The sequence below is a fragment of the Colletotrichum costaricense genome (genome assembly GCF_030867565.1).
Source record: "Colletotrichum costaricense strain IMI 309622 chromosome Unknown Scaffold_34.1, whole genome shotgun sequence".
Lineage (NCBI taxonomy): Eukaryota > Fungi > Ascomycota > Sordariomycetes > Glomerellales > Glomerellaceae > Colletotrichum > Colletotrichum costaricense.
The window spans coordinates 142,729-162,662 of NW_026848263.1; the positions used below are offsets into that span (position 1 = coordinate 142,729).

The window sequence follows — 19,934 nt, forward strand, 5'->3', positions numbered from 1 at the left end:
ACATGCCCGCGATACCATGGGAAACGGAGGCGCTCATCCCCAAACACAGGGAATCCTAAACCTCATTCATCAACCCGTTCTCTTTTTCCTTCTGAGCCTCTCACTGCTCCTCAACACCCTGGATGAAGCACATGCCAAGATCCTCACCATGATCCCGTCCCTCGCTGCTTATCCGCCCCGGCCATCTTCGCATGGGTTCTTGCCTATTGATACTATTCTTGGACCTGTGAGGTAGATCATCAAGATAACCAGCCCTCGACTACAGTCTTACAGATCATAAGTATATAGACATCATGCCATCTTGATGCAAACATACTTCTTCTCTCGGCTCATCTCGTTCTTCATCTCCATCATCTGTCTTTTCTTTCACCTTCAACTTCTCTTCTCGTTCGTTTCGTTTCTTCCCCTAGAGGGCTGGTCATACGTTTTTCTTCAATAATCTACTTTTTTGTAACTCGCTTCTATTCTTCCCTTCCTTCGATCCTTTGTAGGCCCCCCACGCGCTGGTCCCGTATCCTACCTTTAGCTCAATATGTCTTCCCGTCTCATCACCTTCGGCTTCTTCGCCGCCTCTATCTCCCAGGTTCTGGCCTCGTGCGCCTATGGAACTCACTTGGATCCTCGCGCTGAGGAGGGAAAGGTCAAGGTCAACAACTTTGCTTACACCGGCAGCAATGTGAGTGCTCTCTCTCCTAGAAGCCGCACACCTCAATACTAACAATGTCGTCAAGGGCCCCTTGAACTGGGTCGCTCTGGATACTACTGCCAACCAGCTGTGCGCCACGGGAACCACCCAGTCCCCTATCGACATGGTGGCCGGCTCCTTCAACGTTCTCCCCGGAAGCTCCATCAACCTCCAGATCCCCGACATGGCCGATGGCACCGAGTTCGAGAACTTAGGAACCACCGTTGAGGTTATCGCCAAGGGCGGATCGATGCAAGTTGGAGGCAGCAACTTCACCCTGCAGCAGTTCCACTTCCACTTGCCCAGTGAGCATCTCGACGCCGGAAAGAGCATGGCTATGGAGATGCACATGGTCTTCGAGGGTGCCAACCAGGAGATTGCCGTCATTGGTACCTACATCGACCTGGAGCAGGGCGCTGCCGCTGCTGCCCCCGCCGCCCCTGTCGCCGAGGCTGCTCCTGTTGCTGAAGCTGCTCCCGCTGGAGGAAACGCAACTGCTGAGCGCCGCACCAAGCTGGCCCGCCGCGCTGCTACTGGAGCCGCGGCCGAAGCCCCGAAGGCTATCCCCGCGATGGGAACCAACCCGATCAAGGCCGAGGCTGCTTCTTCTAGCCTTCTCGAGACCGTCTTCTCTTCCCTCGGTGCCATCAAGGAGCCCGGTACTGTCACCAAGACTGGCGCGCTGAACATGCAGGAGGTCGTCACTCTTCTCTCTGCCGGCAGCTTCCAAAGGTACGCTCCACGTCTGACAGTCCTCTGATTTCCAATGTCTAATTCTTTTGCAGCTACATGGGTTCCCTCACTACTCCTCCCTGCTCTGAGGGTGTTCAGTGGCTCGTCTCAACTCAGCGCCTGATGGTCCAGCCCCAAACCTTTACTGCCGTCCGTGATGTCATTGGCTTCAACGCCCGGTTCCCCCAGAACACCCTCGGCCAGGCCAACATCATCCAGGTCGCCCAGCAGAGTCTCACTAGCGCCAACATTGCCAACCCCGTTGCTGCTGCTCCCGCTGTCGCTGCTCCTGTTGCCGCTGCGCCCGCCGCTCCTGCTGCTGAGGCTGCCAAGGAAGCCGCTCCCGCCGCCGCCCCGGCCGCTCACGCCTAAACGATCAATAATGGTCAGCCGGCGAGGACAGCGAAAGAATCAGCGTCGCGAAGTATCATTGCGACTCAGCTGACGCAGTAGGCTGGGACAGGATGTGCAAGGATGCTCGATGCCTGTTTTGAGTTCAAGTGTATCCTGGTCTCATGCCGATGGATGGAGGAAGGCCGACGGAAAAGCAGTCCCCGGGCGCTGCATTTACAGCTGGGACAAGACAATCTTAACACCAGCCAGCTGCGCGCATTTGTACAGACATGACTAATTGACGGAAAGTTGCACCCGGGCAGTTATATTTGGACTTTCACTTGTGTATTTGGCATGTGGGTTGAACTGTAATTACCGATGCCTCTCCGATGAAGCCCAGTCCCAACGAGCCCAAGTGCAGAGAACAACACCGAGACAGCGGATAGTGGGGGAAATACCATGGAGCTCTGGAGTCCCAATGCATAACAGTTTACTGAGTCAAGAAGCATAATGGTGAAATAATGGTAAGATGGGCATAGATAGTTAGACAGAGACAAAAGTAACACGAGTCAACTGCAGTATATCTCACCTTTCCAAGTGACCACGCACCCCAGCCCCAGTGCGCAAACCCGGATAGAGGTCGCCGTCGGAAATCCTGGGTGAACGAGAACGAGTTTATCAGAGATCACGGGCAGAGACATACTTCCAAAAGAACGCTCTTGGTGTTTGGCCAAGATCCCAAGACAAGTGAAAATAGAAGCGGCGTTTTCTCAAGTTTCTGAACCTGATCAATCTGGAAGAAGATCCAGGACACCTCAAGAGCCGCAGCGACTTTTTAGAGAGAGCGTTTCGCGTATCTTGTTAAACGCTCTTGGTGGCCGGCTTGGCGGCTACCGATTGATTGGGCGGCTCTTTTTTCTTGAGATTCAGTGTATGACTGCCCGTTTTCGGGTTTGCTTCGCAAGGATATGCTGGGTTTGAGGGGTTCCGTGCTTGGTGTTTGAGGGGCGCGACTCGTGGTGGCTGGACGCGGGATGTAGGGAAGTAGGGAGTTGCTGGAGCGCTAATGCGCCGGTCCGGGTCGGTCGGTTCGGCAACTTTTGCATAGGGGGCGAGAGTGAGAGGGAAGAGGGAATGGCCAAGAATAAGGTGCCGGCCGGTGACGATATTTTCCCACGTGGTGTTTTGGGGACGTGCTGCATTTAGAGAGTCGGTATTTTGGGGGCCAAGGGCCAAGGCGTCGGGTGTTTTTGCTTGGGGTGTGTTGTCTTTGTAGCATCTAGATTGAGTGTTTCTGGATATCAAGAAGCAGAGCGTATCGGACTTGCGAATCTCAGAGTTTACGGTACTTTTCTTCAGGGAAACGTGGGGGTTTATCCTTCTGACATGCTATTCAAGAGGATTTCTCAGCTTTGCTTCCCTCGGATACCCAAGACAGACGTAGCCGCTAAGGGCGAATTGTGAGGGGTCGATTTGAAGTGATCCATGAACGGGCTGACATGATGTTGATGAATGAATATCTGAGGTACTCTAGGGTGTACATCAGATTATTAGTTTGGGTATGTATCATCGGGCTCCGTCTTTGGAATAGAGGGGAGGTATATACATGTGTTGGAACGTAGCCACGGAGGCCAACAGTTTGTGATTTTGGGCAATGTGCCCTTCCATCTATCGTGAAGGTGGTCCGAGTAGGTCGGACTCGTAGCGCCCAATCAAGCGTCAGAAGCTAGATGACTTCTTCATTGCGCTCGAGAAAGCGCGAGATAGCACAATCAAGCTATTGAATCCGAAACCCCCATCTGTGTCCAAGCGGAGGCCCCGTATTCATTCAACACAAAGATCTTCCAGAAGAAGTCATAAAGGTTGCCGATAAACAAACCACAATGCCAAGTCCTCCTCTTAAAATAGGTGCCTTGGATACGTTTAAGAGTGTTGCCTCTTGCAGTAGATCTTCATGATTCACAGTCTTTCAGGGATGATTGGTGACTAAGGAAACTCTACGAAGCCTAATCTACCTCATCTGAGCCGGTGGTGCTGGGGCCTATGAGAGCAGGCTGGGTTACGACGCGCAGAGCGGTCGTCTTTCTTGCCATGCTGACACAGTTATGCGGCGACTTGTATAGGAGAATGAAGCGTCACTAGCCCATTTCTCATCTTCTAATTCTTATTTCACTATGAATGAGGTATATGTCGATTACATCTCAAGATCCTGTAGCGAGTTCCCCAAAGCGTTGCCGGTGGGCGGATGATGCGCGATGGCTCATCCGGGTTAAGTGGATCTGCTCTTCGGCGCCGGGCCCGATACTGGTCAGGTAGATCGCAGGCGTGTGGGGCCGGGACGGTAGCGCTTACTTGCATCAACATCACCTTCCTTTGCGGGTTGAAAGGATCAGTAGGTCTATGCATTTCAGCAAAGTCCAAGAAAAGCATCGATGAGAAGGAAACATATAAAGACAAGACGCCGGACCCGTGTTTTTCCTTACCCATATTCATTCCGCGTCAACAGTAAAATCACAAGAACCCATCCCTCCACGAAAAGTCTCAAAATGGCCGGCCCCGCGGCGAACCTCCCACCCCTCCTCACTCCAACCGACCTCCTCGCCTTCACAACATCCCTCAACCTCCCACCACCAGCCCACACAGAACCTCTCACAGTAACAGCAGCCTTCCACAGCATCTACCTCCTCCACTTTTCCCCTTCAGATGCCACGCACCTCGCACCGGCACGTCCCAACGCAAACGGCACCATAACGCTCGTCCTCCGCGTCGCAGGCCGCCACTTACCACGCATAAAGGCAGAAAACGAAGTCGCCGTGATGCGCTGGGTCCGGCAACACACCGCCGTCCCCGTGCCCGCCGTGCTGCGCTGGGATTCTTCTTGTGAGAACGTGCTGGGGTACGAGTTTACGCTGTTGGAGAGGGTTGACGGTGCGAGTGCGGATAAGGTGTTTTGGGAGCTGGGGGAGGTTGCGCGGAGGAGGCTTGTTGAGCAGCTTGTGGGCTTTCTCGCGGAGCTGTGGGAAAGTTCGAAGGGTGGTGCGTGGAAGCATGTTGGCGGGTTGAGGGTCGATGACGAGGGGGAGGTGGTGCCGGGCCCGGTTGTGGATGAGTGGTTTTGGATGGAGCCTGAGATTTCGCGGTGCTGGGAGGGGGAGACGACCGAGACGTTGAATCCTGTTGGGGGCGCGTTCTCCGGGTGGGCGGAGCTTCTGGATAAGAGCGTCGAGAAGTATATCTACGCTATTGGGAGGCACGCTTCGCTCGAGTGGATGAGGGATCTTGTGCCGCGTTTGGAGGAGTATAGAGAGTATGTTAAAATTCACGCGGACGAGGTGGATGATACGTGGTATGTACTCTCGCACAGGGACCTGCACCTCGCGAACGTCATGGTGGACGGGGAGGGAAACGTGACGGGGATTTTGGATTGGGAGTTTGGTGGGGTGGTGCCTGGGCCGAGGTGGGATCCGCCGAATGCGTTTTTGTATCCTTGGGGTGGAGGAGATGATGAGATGGTGGCCAAGGCGGAGAGGGAGAGGCTGAGGGGGTGGGCGAGGGAGTTTTGTCGGGAGAAGGGGATCGAAGGGGAGGTTGTGGCTGGATGGCCTTATAAGGGCGTTCAGGAGACGGTGCAGAAGGTCGTGAACTTTACGAGGGCGATATGCGAGGTTTGTCCTAGAGGGAAGGGGGAGAAGGCGAAGGCGTGGAGAGTTAGTCTGGAGAGCGAGTTGACGAAGCTGGGGTTATGATCGGTAGCATGTTGGATGTTTATAATGAGAAGTCGCATTTCAACTATTACAATAGATTCGAGGTATTTCTAGCGCCATATACACATCAGAATAACTCCTAATAGACAAATTCATCCGCAACGCCGCAGGTATCTCGAAAGAACAGGTCCGTATACTCTCCTCCCCCCCTCCCCCCCTCCCCACTAAACTCCTCATGCTCTTGTTCAAGCATCGCATGCTCACCTTCTAGCCCGACCTAAACTATCTAACCTTGATGCCGGCCTACTTCCATCCAGCTCAGCATAGTACTGTGGAACAGGCAGCTCTGTCACTTCTTGCCGATTCCTACCATGCTGGTGTACGTAAAGCTCGTGATATCGCGGCGCGGGAGACGTGAATTTATTCGTCTCAAGAGGCCTCGCATGATATTCTTCGACGACTGGCACAGTTTCTCCTGCCCTTCGCTGCTGCTTGCGCTTCCTACGCCAAAAGAAGAACCCGAGGATGGCCAGCGCGATGACCCCTACCACAGCACCTACGCCGATTCCAATGGCGGTGGTCAACGGGAGGGCTGCGGGCTCGGGCGTCGATATCGCTCCTGAGGGCGAAAGTGTCGTGGTCGATGCAGTCTCTCGAGGCAGAGCGGGGGCATTGACATTGACTGCGTTTGTGGGTGTTGGAGTTGCGTCAGTGACAGTGACTCTTGCGATTGGAGTGGCTGCTGTCTCTTCGATATTCCATCCCAGCACTGCGATGGCACCAACGAAACCTGGTTGGGTGAGGGTTGACGTCACCATTGTCCAGCTTGAAGTATCTGGAGCGGATGTTGATGCATAGGTGATCACTGCTCCGGACAGGAGATCTGAACGGCAGTCTCCTTCGACCGAACCGGCAATACCTCTGATCAGAGTGTAGTCTCTACGACGACTAATCAGCAACAATCCGTATACTGAGAAACTCTCGATCACCAGCGACACTCACTGCGGGCAGCACATGGCAAGTGTACTGCTCGTATCGTTTTTGACCGACGTCGCAACCGTCACCCAGCGCTCAGGACATACCAGAGGCCCGATACTAACGGCAGTATGGCCCTCGCCGTCGTTGAGGCCGAGGCGTCCTTGCTCCCACCACGTTGTGACTGCTGGCGGCGCACATCGTACTCTGGTGTTAATGTCGATGCCGTAACCTGGGTCATACGCCGCGAGAGAGAAGCCGTTGAGGCGATAGATGGTCGAACAGCTCGTCGGTGGTGTGAAGGCGGTCGGAAGCGCTATGAAAGACGTGACGGTGCCGTTCTCGTCGGTCACAGCGGGATATGCTGTCGCCATTGTCACCGAAGCCTACAACCTGCGATAGCCATGTAATAAGATAGTGATGGTAAGGAAGAAAAGCTAATCAAGTTGCTGAGGCCTTTGGCTTAGGGAACTCGACGAAGGCGAAGTTGATCTATCTGTTGCCAATGCTGTAGGTTGAATGCCCACAGGTTGCCTTTCAAATGGGTGGAACCGACATGCTAGTATTCTCGCATCGGTCTTACATGATGAGTCCCTGCAATATCGTGCTGTCTTCCTTTGTTGGTTCTGAATTCAATTGCCATGTTTAGACAGCGAGGGCTCTTTTTTGGCCTGTATTGTAGATGTGAGCCATGCGTTGGCCAGGCCTGAGGTGCGATCTGGAGAAATTGTCCAGCGCTTGCGTCTCTCGAGAAAACAGGCCCCAACAACATGCCATGTGAAGGCAAGGTAGGTAGGGTAGTCTTACGGCCGCAGTTTCCTAAGCGTAGCGCGCGGCACAAGATGGAAAGAACCCCCCCCCCCCCCGAGTAACGAGCTCCAACATCGTGCAGTTTTGTGGAACCTGGGCGAATGGCATCTTGAGATCTCGGGCTGCCAATATTCAATCAGGCCGTTACCAACTCTTCGGTAACCAATTGAAAGGGAAGGCGCTTGTTGCCTTCCCGAATACACCAGCGAAAACTTGAGGAAACTGCGTCTTTCGTCCTTGGAACATGGTTGCAATTACCGCCCGTTGGTTGTTCTTGCCCTTGCATGATGGCTCATCGGATACCTCTTCCTCAGACTGCAGGCAAGGCCCAAGGGCGCTAAGCGCTGACGCTTCTGATTGTTGGTTTTGAATGGAGGATCGTACTTATCCATTCCTCTGTTTCTTTTGCATTGAGACTATTTCCTTTTAGTTGTGTCCTAGAAGACACGATCGAATCTAGTTCTGGATCAATCACACTCATTTTCGGCAGCAAGAACACCACGATGGGCACCTCACCGAACCGACGAAGTCGGCACTCACCCACACGACTCAAGGCCGCTGGTTCGGCCGGTCGTGACCCTCGGATTTCTTTGCACTTGTCCAGCGAGAGAAAGTATTCATTGAGACGGAGGATACGTAATGTCCTCATTGGCATATTTGTCTCCGCAGTTCTTGTCGCATGCCTTAGAGGATATTTCTCTGGTGATGCTCTGGGATACATGCAGTACAGCCCACAAGCCCAATTCGTCGACTGGTATGACAGAAGAGAGGAAGTGAGAGATGCGTTTCTGACGAGCTGGAATGCTTACAAGAAACACGCATGGGGTAAGATGTCCTACATGACAAGTCGTCCCGTTCTTCGAATTCAACTAATACGCCGACTCTTTTCAAGGTAACGATGTCTTTCATCCTATGTCCAAGAGAGGAGAAAACATGTCTCCCAAGGGCCTAGGCTGGATCATCGTCGACAGCTTGGACACAATGATGCTCATGAATTTGACCCAGCCCCTCGCTGACGCCAGGAGGTGGCTGCACCGCAGCCTCACTTGGGACCAAGACCAAGACGTAAATACCTTTGAGACCACGATCCGTATGCTGGGCGGCCTTCTATCGGCACACTATCTCTCAACCCAGCTGCCGCATGTCGCATCCAAAAGAGACTCTGTTTATCTCTCGAAGGCGATCGACCTGGCGGACCGGCTCCTGGTGGCGTTTGAATCCAACTCTGGGATCCCGTATGCGAGCGTCAATATCGGCAAGAGGGAGGGCATCGCCTCGCATGCGGATGGTGGGGCTTCGTCCACGGCTGAGGCTGCGACTGTACAGCTTGAGATGAAGTATCTTTCCCACTTGACTGGAAATGACGTTTACTGGAAAAAAGCAGAGCGCGTCATGAAGGTGCTGGATGACCAGAAGATGGAGGGTGGACTACTTCCCATCTTTGTGCATCCGAGCCACGGACAGTTCACGACGAGGGAGATTCGGCTCGGAAGTCGAGGTGACTCGTATTATGGTAGGATCAAGCCCACTTTGTGAGATAGCTCCGAGACTGACGCCTCATAGAGTATCTTGCGAAGCAGTACCTCCAAACAGGCGAATCCATCTACCGCGACATGTGGGATGACGCCTTGGGCGGCATCGCGAGACACCTCGTCACGACAACGCGGAACGCAGCACTGAAGTTCGTTGCAGAGCTTCCGACCGGCGTGGGAGGACCGCTATCTCCCAAGATGGACCATCTCGTCTGCTTTCTTCCGGGCACAATCGCCATGGCTGTGAGTTTCTCAAGTCTCTCATTCTGTCATTTCCTAAGACAACTGGCTGAACCCCACCGTGACAGGCAACAGAAGGGCGGCCTCTTGCGCAAGCCCGTCGTGACCCGGGCTGGACGGCTCAGCACGAAGACGACATCGAACTCTCGATCGAGATCATGAACACCTGCTGGGGCATGTATGCCGTCACTGACACTGGTCTCGCCCCCGAGATTACGTGGTTCAACGCCACAGAAGCAGACTTACAGCCCGGACCTGGCGACAGGTGGTTACGTAAAGAAAGCAGTGGTACGTTGACGACTCTCTTCCAACCTTCCCAAGCAAAGGAGCCTTGTGCTAATATAATGGTTAGTACTGTCGAAGTGGAAAAAGGACTTCATCATCAAGCCCCTCGACGCTCACAACCTGCAAAGACCCGAGACGGTAGAGAGTCTGTTCATGATGTACCGCATCACTGGCAATGCCATGTACCGAGAATGGGGCTGGAAGATTTTCCAATCGTTCCAGAAGCATACTTTGGTGCCGGACGGAGAGGGGTATACTAGTATGGATGATGTACGGACGGTGCCCGCGTCAACGAGGGATAATATGGAGAGTTTCTGGCTGGTAAGTTATATATTAAGTGGTCGAAAAACAAAGTTACATACAGAGCAGACTTCGAGCTGACGTTGCCAACTGCAGGCTGAGACTCTGAAGTATTTATACTTGCTATTCTCGCCGACGGACTACATGCCAGTAACAGAGGTCGTCTTCAACACAGAGGCTCATCCTTTTCCAAGGTTTACGCCAAGGAGTTCTTTAAAGACTGGCTGGGAAAGGCTGCCGCGATGACAGCCATTCAAACAATCTTTGGAGCTAGGGTTGGTATAATTACGTGTAGGCGTAAAAGCTTGACGGAAAGTGGTTGGATTTACTCTTCACTTTCATCTTGGCTGGAAAGGATGACCCTTGCCAAAAGGATGCAAGCTACGCCACCGAGGGGAAAGATAATAGTAACCAGAAGATCTATAGAGCCTACGGGCAAAAAGTCTCGGTTTGAACAACCAGTCTGAACGGATGCTCCACCTTCTTGACCTTGCAACATTCTCACATCTATCATGCTAATTTGCCCAATTACAGACTCATAGAAATAGACATTTGTGTGAGGATTGGGAAGACTTTTGCTAGGCCAAGAGTATGATTGCCCGTTGTGCTAGTGATAGACGTCTGTGATCACAAGATTACCTGAGCTACTCTAGGGGTTTCGGCGAGTTGTAGAAAATCCGGTCATCTTGACTTTGCTGATAACCTCAACGACACGAGGTAGGTTCATTAGGAGAGGAATCGCTGTGACAACCGAGTCCACGGTGAGACCTAGGTCTGGAGTTTCACGCCGTTCCCTTGTATGAGTGGCTACGAGCACCAACTTAAAGTGAACCTCAGAGTCTCGGAGACTCTCGCACTCGGTTTCAAACCGAGATTTAGAAGGCCGACTTGAAAGTGTTCAATTATAGGCAATTGCTCGCCCGCGATTGAGTTTCCTGTTCATATGGAGAAGGCGATGGATGGAGACAATACCCCACCTGATTCCGCGGAGCTAAGGAAGCTAGGGCGACATTAGACCTGACTGAATGTAGTGCATCATTGCGCATGTTGGATTTCGGCAATCAACCCAAGCTATTTAAACCAGGAAACGTGTTCAAGCTTTCGAGGCCGAACCGAAAGCCATTGACAAACCCTGTGTCCAAGTTTGGGGTATTGCAGAAAGTTCTCCGAAACTCGTTGGAGACGTCGAGACGTCACAAAAGAGTGGCGGCAATCAGAAATTCGATCAAAAGCCGTAAGGGAATCTAGAGTTGACTTTTCGATAGCCAGAATTAGATTCAGAGCACTCACAAATCACACGACCAAACAATGTCATCCCAAAAAGAAGAAGAAAAAAGACCGAAAAAAAAAAACAGCCAGCTTCCCTGGTTACCCCCCAAGAGGCGTTTCGTCAGGCGGATATGGAACGGTAAAGTATCCGGTGAGTTGCCGCAACTATCGGTGTTTATGCCGCTCAATAGCCGCTGAAACCCGGGCGCGTTGGTCCAAAGTGACAAAAAATGGTCACGCTTTCGTCCAATAGTAGCAAATTTCTCCGAACTCAACTCCACGTCTACACGTGTTGCTACGCAGAAAGTTGCGGGTTTATGAGACGAGTCAGTACTGTGTACATGCAATGCGCTACTTTAGTTTGGATCTTGGACCATCTGGGTAAATTTGGGGGCCTCTGGGGAGTCTTTGCTCTCTAATAGAGGGGCTATCATTGTGAGCTTGCGGTGCTTGCCATCACGCAAATGGCTGCTGGGATCATGTCAGCAAGCCAACTTCGGGGTTCTTTCCCCTCCCCCGCCCCCTCCCCCACCTTGACGACGCCAACGACACGCCCGGATGGCTTCGTTTTTGACGTCGTCGAGTGGGCGAGTGGGAACTTGGTGCGGATTTGGCGCTGTTCCCCCACCATCCCACCCATCCACCCCGTCCACAGTCCATGGAATATCCATTTACCCCCGCTTACACGGAAGCTGTCGCGCGCGTTGTGTTTTATTGGATCGCGGTCTCTCCGTCATCGGTATGCCTTGCCCCGAGGTTAGGTAAAACCAGACGTGACCCCTCGCTCATTTTCTTCCAGATGCTCTCGTTTTTTCTGGTGTTTCTTCACGATCTCTTCAGTGTTCAGATTCTCCTCTCATACCACTCATAATGTAAGAGCCTCCTGTGCTATCCAAGCTTCCAATTGGGGACCAAAATCACTAACACACCAACCTCTAGATCTCATAAACCCTCAACACCACACACGTCACAGCCATGAAGCTCCTCTACCCCACCTCCCTCAAGCTCGACGTCGACAGCCTCCAGGGCTTCTCCGTCGACCTCGTCCCCTACGACGTGAAGACCACCATCCCCGAGGAGCACACAGACGCCGAGATCCTCGTCACCTGGACAAACTCAGCCGACAACCTCAAGGACGCCGCCGCCCGCCTCAAGAACATCAAGTGGATCCAGTCCCTCGCCGCCGGCCCCAACGACGTCCTCTCCGCCGGCTTCGACACCTCCAAGGTAACAGTCACCACCGGCTCAGGCCTCCACGACCACACCGTCGCAGAGCACGCCCTCGGCCTCCTCCTCAACGCTGCCCGCCGCTTCTACGAGATGCGCGACTACCAGCTCCAGTCAAAGTGGCCAGGCCACCTCGGCGGCCCGCAGCCCGACCGCCCCGCCAACGCCTTCACTACCCTCCGCGATGCTCGCGTGCTCATCTGGGGCTTCGGCAACATTGCCAAATCCCTCACCCCGCACCTCCGCGGCCTCGGCGCCCAGGTGAAGGGCGTCGCGCGCAACGCCGGCATCCGCGACGGCGTCGAGGTCTACGGCGAGGACAAGCTCGCCGAGCTCCTCCCCGAGACGGACGCCCTCGTCATGATCCTCCCCGGCTCCGAGTCCACCAAGAACGCGCTCAACGCCGCGCGCCTCAAGCAGCTGCCCAAGCACGCGTGGATCGTCAACGTCGGCCGCGGCACGTCCATTGACGAGGAGGCGCTCGTGGACGCGCTCGAGGCCGGCGAGGTCGGCGGCGCGGCGCTCGATGTGTTCGTTACGGAGCCCTTGCCCGAGTCGAGCCGGTTGTGGAAGGCGCCGAATGTTGTTGTCTCGCCGCATGCTGCTGGTGGAAGGCCGCAGGGCGCGGAGGCGTTGATTGCGTATAACTTGAGGCGGTTCCGTGCTAGCCAGTCGTTGAAGAATGTCATCTGAGGTGCGGCGGCTTTTTTTGGAGTGAAAAAAAAGGAAGGAGAGCGTGGTTTGGTGAATAATAGACATGATTGATACAATGCTCAATACAAAACGACCTTCATGATTCCAGAGTTTGACTTATGCGTCGCCCCTTTCTGCCCTTGCTCAGAACTCAACAGAGTGTCAGACCATGATCCCTCTCCGTCATCTGGGTATCATCTCGCTCAAGAGTCAAACGGCTCCGCAATCTTCTTCGCCCAGTAAACCTCCTCAGTCCACGACCACACCGTGACGTCAAGCGTTTCCTTCCACTTATTTGTCTTCTCCATCCACGCTTCATGACAAGCCTTCTGGAGGTCCTCTCGAGTCATTCCCTCGAGGTTCTGGTGGAACTTGCCATCCTCAAGCTGGCACCAATCCCGGAGCAATCGGCAGCGATCCTCTGCCGATGTGCGGCAAACCTCCCGGTGCAGCCATTCGCTTACCCGGAAAACAGCGTAGTCCGGGATGGAAGTCAACGGCACCACATCAAACTCTTCAGCGCAGAGGGCGAGCTGCTCCCGCGTGAGCTCCATCTCGTCTCCCATGCCTCCCATGATTGTATCCTCTCCAACAGCATCAAGTCCAGGCTGCGGCAGGTCAAAGTTTTTGAAAACTCTAGTGAGCTTCATGCTTCTGCCGGTGATGACGACCGTCACGGCCCATTTCAAGATGAGGTCGTACGTCTTGGCCAGAATCAATCTGCTCTCCGGGTCGTCAACGACGCCAGGGTTATAACCGAGAACCATCGCCATAACAAAGTGGCCGCGGCGGTGTACTCGCCCAACCGTGGAAATGCCGACCGTATCCGGGATATGATGTGTTCCCTGGATTACGTCCCACTTCAGATCCGAGAACATCTTGACGGCAGAGGGAACGATGACTTCAAAGGCGATGCCGTGGGGTGGCACTCTTCCGGGGAAGACGTTGTTCCACGTGTCTTCGCGCAAACGCGCGGCGACTTTGTCGTGGTCGCGCACAAGGTAGTTCTCCGGTCTCATCAAGGCGAGACCCTGCTTCTTCCGCTCCAGGGCGGGAAGGTCGTACTTTTGCTTGATGGCGTCCTTCAAGCCGTTGAACCAGGCGGAGGCGTCTTCTGGGGTGTTGGGCTTCACGGCTGGTTCGAAGTCGATCGACGGGAAGGTCTCGTGGTCGCCGTTTTTGGCGACTAGAAGGCAGTTCAAGAACGTCAGCAGAGGGTTTCGGACCTGATGTCTGCGGTAGTACTCACACTTCTCATGGATGAAGTTCCATACATTGAAATCGACATACCAGGCGAACCAGGCAGTCGAAACGGAGTCGCGACCCTCATGGATCAGTGATCTCGCCATTTGGTATGCTCTCGCGGCCTTGACGCGTTCGTAGTCGAATTTGCGAGGGACCCCCAGTTCCCTGAACTTTCCTTCGACGATCTCCGCTCGTCCTTCCGCTGCGAGAGCGATGTTCTCATCTTCCTCGCTCTCGTTCATCATCTTCTTCGATGGATCTGTGCTTGTTGGTTTGCTCTGAGTCTGCAATAATTATTGCGATGGCTTTTCGTGGGAGGGGGGAAATTCTGGGGGGAAGAAGAAACAACTGTAACTTGTAACGATATTGTGGAGGAAAGAAGTGATGAAGCAAAGGAGGGGAAACTGGAGGCAAGCACCTGGGTTTTCTATTTGTCTCGTGGCAGCGAAAAGGGTTTTCTGACTGATCTTTGCCCGTCTGCTTGACCAAGCGCGGGAGCACCTCCCGTCTAGCTTAAGGTCATAGATGCCGACTAATCATTCTCAACCGTGTGACCTGCGGTACCTTAGGCTCTATTGCGTCTTTCTTGAATATTGTTAAAGCAGGCGTTTTCAGAGAAAGACTCTTCCTTTCAATGCCGTCTTGAACATGTAAATGTCTGGAGATGACAAAGTGTTGCCTGAACACGTAGCTGTGAATGAGTTGGAAAAGGTACTTTCAATGGCTCTTGATACCCAATGATGGGACCAAAAGTTGCCAATGGCCTGATGTCAACGAGTGTTCTGAAGTCCCGATGATGTTTTCGAGTACCTCAAGATTATGAATCAGAACAAATCAAACCAATGACATACTTCAGTTCAGTATTGTACAATATAATACTTCTTAGCCACTCAATGTCCGTCGAGAATTGTTAAGTGTAATGACTTAAGAATTAGGCGTTCTCATGAGTTCGAGTAAATGACTTCCTCTTAATAATTACAGCAGCAGATGTATTTAGTTATATTAGTATCCCTATTACAAGGTAGTTAGTTTGAACCGTAGGTTAATAAAGAGATTAATTAAACTATATAAATTTTTATATACGTATAAAAAAAAAGTTCTAACTATAAGTTAGGCTAGTTATAATAATTATAAATAGGGCCCCTAATTAGCCCCTATATAGTTAGCTATATACCGCAGTTAAATTAGACTTTTAATTTAATACTAACTTTCTTTTTCTTTTATTAATTTATTTTTTATAATTAGAAATATAATTTAACTTCAGGCCCGTTTACTAAGTCGTCTCCTTTTCTCCCTTTTCTCTACTCCTTTAATATAACCTATCCTTTTATTTATATATTAACTTTTCTATTACTTATAAATTATTTTAACCCCTTATTAAGTACTACTTTTATAAAAGCGTTAGCAAGGTTATTATCCCTATTAATTTAACGTATTTTAAAAATCTTACGCCTTTTATATAATTACTTAAAGGCTATAATATTAATTATAAGCCTCTTTTTTTTTATTATTCTTAATTTAACAAGGTATTTATATAATAAATAAGAATTAATATAAATAACTATTAAGATTAATAAAAAGTTAAGTTAATTAGTAATCCTCTTTAGTATTATTAAAATTATATAAGCGAAGTTAATATCGTTAACTATACTATAAACTTTTAATACTAGGATATTTCTTATTACTTATTTATTTTTAGTTAATAAGTAGTAAATTATATTACTATATATAGTAAATTTACTCTTACTTATACTCTTATTAACTAGGATAATAATATACTTTAATTATAAAATAAAGTTATTATTATTTATAAATAACCTATTAATAAAGACGTAGAACTTACTAATAATAAGGTTAATTAGGTAGTAAACGAGGCCTCGATCGAGATTTATTTACTATTATTTAAACTACTTATTAAGTACTTCGATATCTCGTTTATTTAGTTTTATAGCTTATACTATTTTAGTATAGTTAAAAGTTACTTTAGGCTAGTATATATTTATAATATATACCCCTCGCGCGAGCTTAGTTTTATATCGCTTTTTAATATTAATTATACTTAGGTTAATAAAAGTAATTTTTTTATTTTACCCCTTTTATTAAAAAATAATAGTTTCCTTTTTAATTATAAGAATCTTATTATTAAATACTAATAAGTTATTTATTATAAAGACCTCTTTTAGTTTTATTACGAAGCTCGCTTTTTAAAGCTCTTTATCCTTTTTTTTTATAAAGTTAATATTAAATAGGCCTAAAGTATTATTAGTTTATATTCTAACAATTTTAAATTATTCGCTTTTATACTTAGAAATTAATAAGTACGGGTCGTATATAAATATAATTATTAATAATTAATTAATATAAAAATCGTAGTATATAGCTTATTAATAAGTACCCGATTTTACGAGCTTATATAGTAGTTTAAGTACTTTAATAATCGTACTTTTTAAGTACTTATTAGCTATTTCCTTTAGTAAGTAGGCTAGGATTTTTTTTATAAGCCCTATAGCTAATTAAATATAGGCCTAAATAATATTACGGCTCTAAATTTTATATCCCTTCTTTCGTAGCGATATTATTAATACTATTATTAATCGTTAGTTATAATACTATATTATAAGTAATTAGGTAAGTAGCGTTACTTTTTTAATATCGCTATACCCCTAAATTATATATTTAGATTTTTTATATAATTAGGGTATTCTTTTTCCTTTAATTTTACGTATTATTTACGATTTAAATATACGAAGACTTTTATATTTTTTAGGGTTATAGAGGATAAATTAATAGACCCCCCGATTGTATAAAGTATTTACTTTAATAAGATCTAATTTTTTATATAGCTTTTTAGTAGTTATAATAATACTTTCTTTACGTAGTTTAATTACTAGTTTAAAATTAGCTTTTTTTTTTACTATATAAAAAGTATTAATTACCTCGTTATTAGTAATAAATTACTACGTTAGGGCTTGCTGTTATGGTCTTTTATAACGTCTCGTTAGTAATATTAGTACCTTTTTAATAATTTCTTTTTCTTTATTATTTATTAATATTACTACGACGATTTTATTAAGGATAATTTTTTATACTTTTATTGCGGGTTATATAGTTTCTCTTAGCTCTTTTTTTTTTATAAGCTAAAAATTACTTCGATAGGATTTATATAATATAGTTTAATTATAGTAATTAATATTTCGAGTAGCTAGTTACGATTTTTTATAATTACGTAAGAGCGCTTATTAATAAAAATTAATTTATATAGCCTAGCTTATTACTAAGTAATTTTATACTAAACTTATATATCTAAATTTAGAGGTATATTTAAATTAGCTCTTATATTAAGCTTATTATATATAATAATTACCTCGTTAACTTATTTTTTTACGCTTACTTTATATAGCGCTTATATTATTTTTTTAATTATTTAGGCTCGTTAGTTTACGTTTAGTAATAGTAGTAAAGCTAAAGTCGTCTTTAGGTATACTCTAAATACTAATAGCGTTAGTATAAAACCGTTAAGTCTTATAGTGTTATTATAGTATTTAAGTACTATTTAGAAGTATTTATTATTAATAAAATCGGGATTTTCTTTTTTAATAATCCTAAACGCTCTTTTTAGTTATTAGTATACCCTTTTTACTTTTTTAATATTATAATATGCTTTTATAAGTATAACTCTTAGTTATATATTATAAGCTATTATATTTTCTCTAAATTTTATTAATTTAAAACTCGTACTAGTATTAGTTCTAATACTATCTAGCGGTCCTTAGTATATATTAATTTAGCTTTTTTATAGGGCTATTTATACTATTTTTATTTATAAATCCTAGAGGAATTGCCTTATTTAAAATAATATAGCCTCGTTAATTATATATAGGACCGGTTAACTATTTAAATAGAAAATATTAATAATAATTTCTTAATTAAAGTTAAGCTTATTACGTAATTTAAATTTAAATTTACATAGGCTCTACGTATTTATTTAGTATTAATAATATACTTTTGTTAACTATTCTAATACCCTTATTTTAATATTATTATTATTTAATTACTTTAAGAGGCTATATAGCTTTATAATTAACGAGTACCCGAATCTCTAGTATAGTTATCTAAGCTTATTTTTTATTAAGTAATTAATTAACTTCGTGTTATTAGTAAGTTTTATAAACGTATACCCCTATTATCGTTCGACTATTTCAAAATACTTATTATTAGAGATTCTATTTTTCGTATTATTAAATATAATACCTAGTTAATTTATATTTTTTAAGTATAGGAGAAATAGGGTATTAATAGGTAAAATATAAAAAGTTATTATTCCGAAGTACGTCTCTATTTTTATTATACTTAGGGTAACGATTTCTGTACCTAGGCCGAAGTTAATTTTTATAATACTTGCTATTAACATATTAAGTATTATTAATACGATTTTTTATAGTACTTAGAATTACCCCTTTTTTCTTATTAATTATTATAATACCCTAGTATTTAGGATAATTTTATAGAAATTATCTAGGTTATACTTTTTACTTATATAGAATGCTTATATAAGCTTAGTATTTAAGTAATTTAAGTAGTATAAAAAAGGCCTCTCTAACTACCCCTAGAATCTCTTAGTACTATTTTTTTTTTTTAATATTAATAAAGGTAGTATTTTCTTTTTAAGCATTAAGAAAATAGAATTCTATATTATTAAATTTATCCTTTTATTTACCTCTAAATCCGTTATTTAAAGGACCTTTCCTTATTATCTATAAATAAAAGCCTACTTATTAAGGGCTTTTACTATTTTTTATTTATTTAGCTTTATATATTCTCTAGAGGCTAATAGAACGAAAAAGGAGTAATTAATATTATTAATTTTGTTATAATTTAATTTATTAATATAGGGGGCAAGATTTTTTTTATTTTTTAAATTTCTTATAGGGGGTAGATATTTTAAGCCGCTACTATAACTACTATTACTAAGTTCCGTACCCCTAGATTTACCTTTATATATAATAAGGAATTAGCTAAATTAATAAGGGCTAGTTTTACTATCTACTACCCTCGACTTTTTATATTATTTATATAATTTAGTACGCTCCTCTTCGGAATAATTACTTAATTAATATCTATCCTTTTTATAAATAAAATATTACTTTTTTTATTACTCTACTTACGAGTTAAATTTTTACTTATTTAACGAATCTAGGCCTCTTTATTAATAATTATTATACTTAATTTCTTTCTTTTTTTTTATTATATATTTAGTTAACTTAATATTATTAATAAGGGCCGTTATATACTTAGAGATAGGTTTAGTATAGTATTTTTATTTTAATATTAAAACTAGATCTTAGTTTTAAATAAAGTATCTCGTAGTTTTTAAATACTTAGTATAAGGTTATTTTTACTTTTAATACGCGCTAAATTATAATATAAAGATATTTAATTTTTTATTCGTTAGTCCTCTTATTTAGCTAAGTTTTTATTAGTTTATTAATTCGATCGATAAGCTTTTTAAGGATTTTTATTTACGATTTACTTTTTATTATCTTAGTTATAAATATAAAAAAAATTACTTATAGCTTAGATAGGAGTTTTAAATTTTTATTATAAGTCTCGAAGTAGCTTTAAATTGCGTTAATAATACTAAAAAAGTTATTTTAATTAAAATTACGTACCGTTTTATAATAATAATTAAAGGCTTTATTTATAAGTACGATATTAATTACTAAATAATATTAGTATTCCCTAATCCTAACTTTTTTATAATAATTATAAAATATTATTAGGGTTTTTTATAAGACTTCGTACTTTCCCTTAGAGTATAATTTCTTTTTTAAAAAGATTTTTTTAAAATTTATAAATTATTTTATATTTATTATTATATTTTTAGTATTTATATACGATTCTTAT

General features: G+C 45.3%; 8 protein-coding genes across 8 annotated transcripts; 6 read left to right on the plus strand and 2 right to left on the minus strand.

Moving 5' to 3' along the window:
• Positions 1 to 16: 16 nt before the first annotated feature.
• On the plus strand, positions 17 to 235 carry CCOS01_16857 (uncharacterized protein; the record flags this gene model as incomplete). The annotated part of the gene is made up of 1 exon (XM_060464992.1): positions 17 to 235. The coding sequence occupies one exon, from the start codon at positions 17 to 19 to the stop codon at positions 233 to 235; it is 219 nt and encodes a 72-aa protein (XP_060304480.1).
• A 297-nt stretch (positions 236 to 532) lies between these two features.
• Positions 533 to 1,789, plus strand: CCOS01_16858 (tat pathway signal sequence; the record flags this gene model as incomplete). Its single annotated transcript, XM_060464993.1, has 3 exons — positions 533 to 676; positions 732 to 1,417; positions 1,471 to 1,789. 3 exons carry the CDS (start codon positions 533 to 535, stop codon positions 1,787 to 1,789), a joined length of 1,149 nt encoding a protein of 382 aa, XP_060304481.1.
• Positions 1,790 to 4,296: 2,507 nt separating this feature from the next.
• CCOS01_16859 (uncharacterized protein) lies at positions 4,297 to 5,496 on the plus strand (the record flags this gene model as incomplete). Its single annotated transcript, XM_060464994.1, has 1 exon — positions 4,297 to 5,496. The coding sequence occupies one exon, from the start codon at positions 4,297 to 4,299 to the stop codon at positions 5,494 to 5,496; it is 1,200 nt and encodes a 399-aa protein (XP_060304482.1).
• A 218-nt stretch (positions 5,497 to 5,714) lies between these two features.
• Positions 5,715 to 6,803, minus strand: CCOS01_16860 (uncharacterized protein; the record flags this gene model as incomplete). Its single annotated transcript, XM_060464995.1, has 2 exons — positions 5,715 to 6,393; positions 6,457 to 6,803. The coding sequence occupies 2 exons, from the start codon at positions 6,801 to 6,803 to the stop codon at positions 5,715 to 5,717; spliced, it is 1,026 nt and encodes a 341-aa protein (XP_060304483.1).
• Positions 6,804 to 8,172: 1,369 nt separating this feature from the next.
• CCOS01_16861 (glycosyl hydrolase family 47) lies at positions 8,173 to 9,842 on the plus strand (the record flags this gene model as incomplete). The annotated part of the gene is made up of 5 exons (XM_060464996.1): positions 8,173 to 8,752; positions 8,803 to 9,014; positions 9,080 to 9,299; positions 9,364 to 9,617; positions 9,693 to 9,842. 5 exons carry the CDS (start codon positions 8,173 to 8,175, stop codon positions 9,840 to 9,842), a joined length of 1,416 nt encoding a protein of 471 aa, XP_060304484.1.
• Positions 9,843 to 11,329: 1,487 nt separating this feature from the next.
• On the plus strand, positions 11,330 to 11,626 carry CCOS01_16862 (uncharacterized protein; the record flags this gene model as incomplete). The annotated part of the gene is made up of 1 exon (XM_060464997.1): positions 11,330 to 11,626. One exon carries the CDS (start codon positions 11,330 to 11,332, stop codon positions 11,624 to 11,626), a length of 297 nt encoding a protein of 98 aa, XP_060304485.1.
• Positions 11,627 to 11,840: 214 nt separating this feature from the next.
• Positions 11,841 to 12,785, plus strand: CCOS01_16863 (D-isomer specific 2-hydroxyacid dehydrogenase; the record flags this gene model as incomplete). Its single annotated transcript, XM_060464998.1, has 1 exon — positions 11,841 to 12,785. The coding sequence occupies one exon, from the start codon at positions 11,841 to 11,843 to the stop codon at positions 12,783 to 12,785; it is 945 nt and encodes a 314-aa protein (XP_060304486.1).
• Positions 12,786 to 12,988: 203 nt separating this feature from the next.
• On the minus strand, positions 12,989 to 14,275 carry CCOS01_16864 (uncharacterized protein; the record flags this gene model as incomplete). The annotated part of the gene is made up of 2 exons (XM_060464999.1): positions 12,989 to 13,971; positions 14,035 to 14,275. 2 exons carry the CDS (start codon positions 14,273 to 14,275, stop codon positions 12,989 to 12,991), a joined length of 1,224 nt encoding a protein of 407 aa, XP_060304487.1.
• Between the last annotated feature and the right edge of the window lie 5,659 nt (positions 14,276 to 19,934).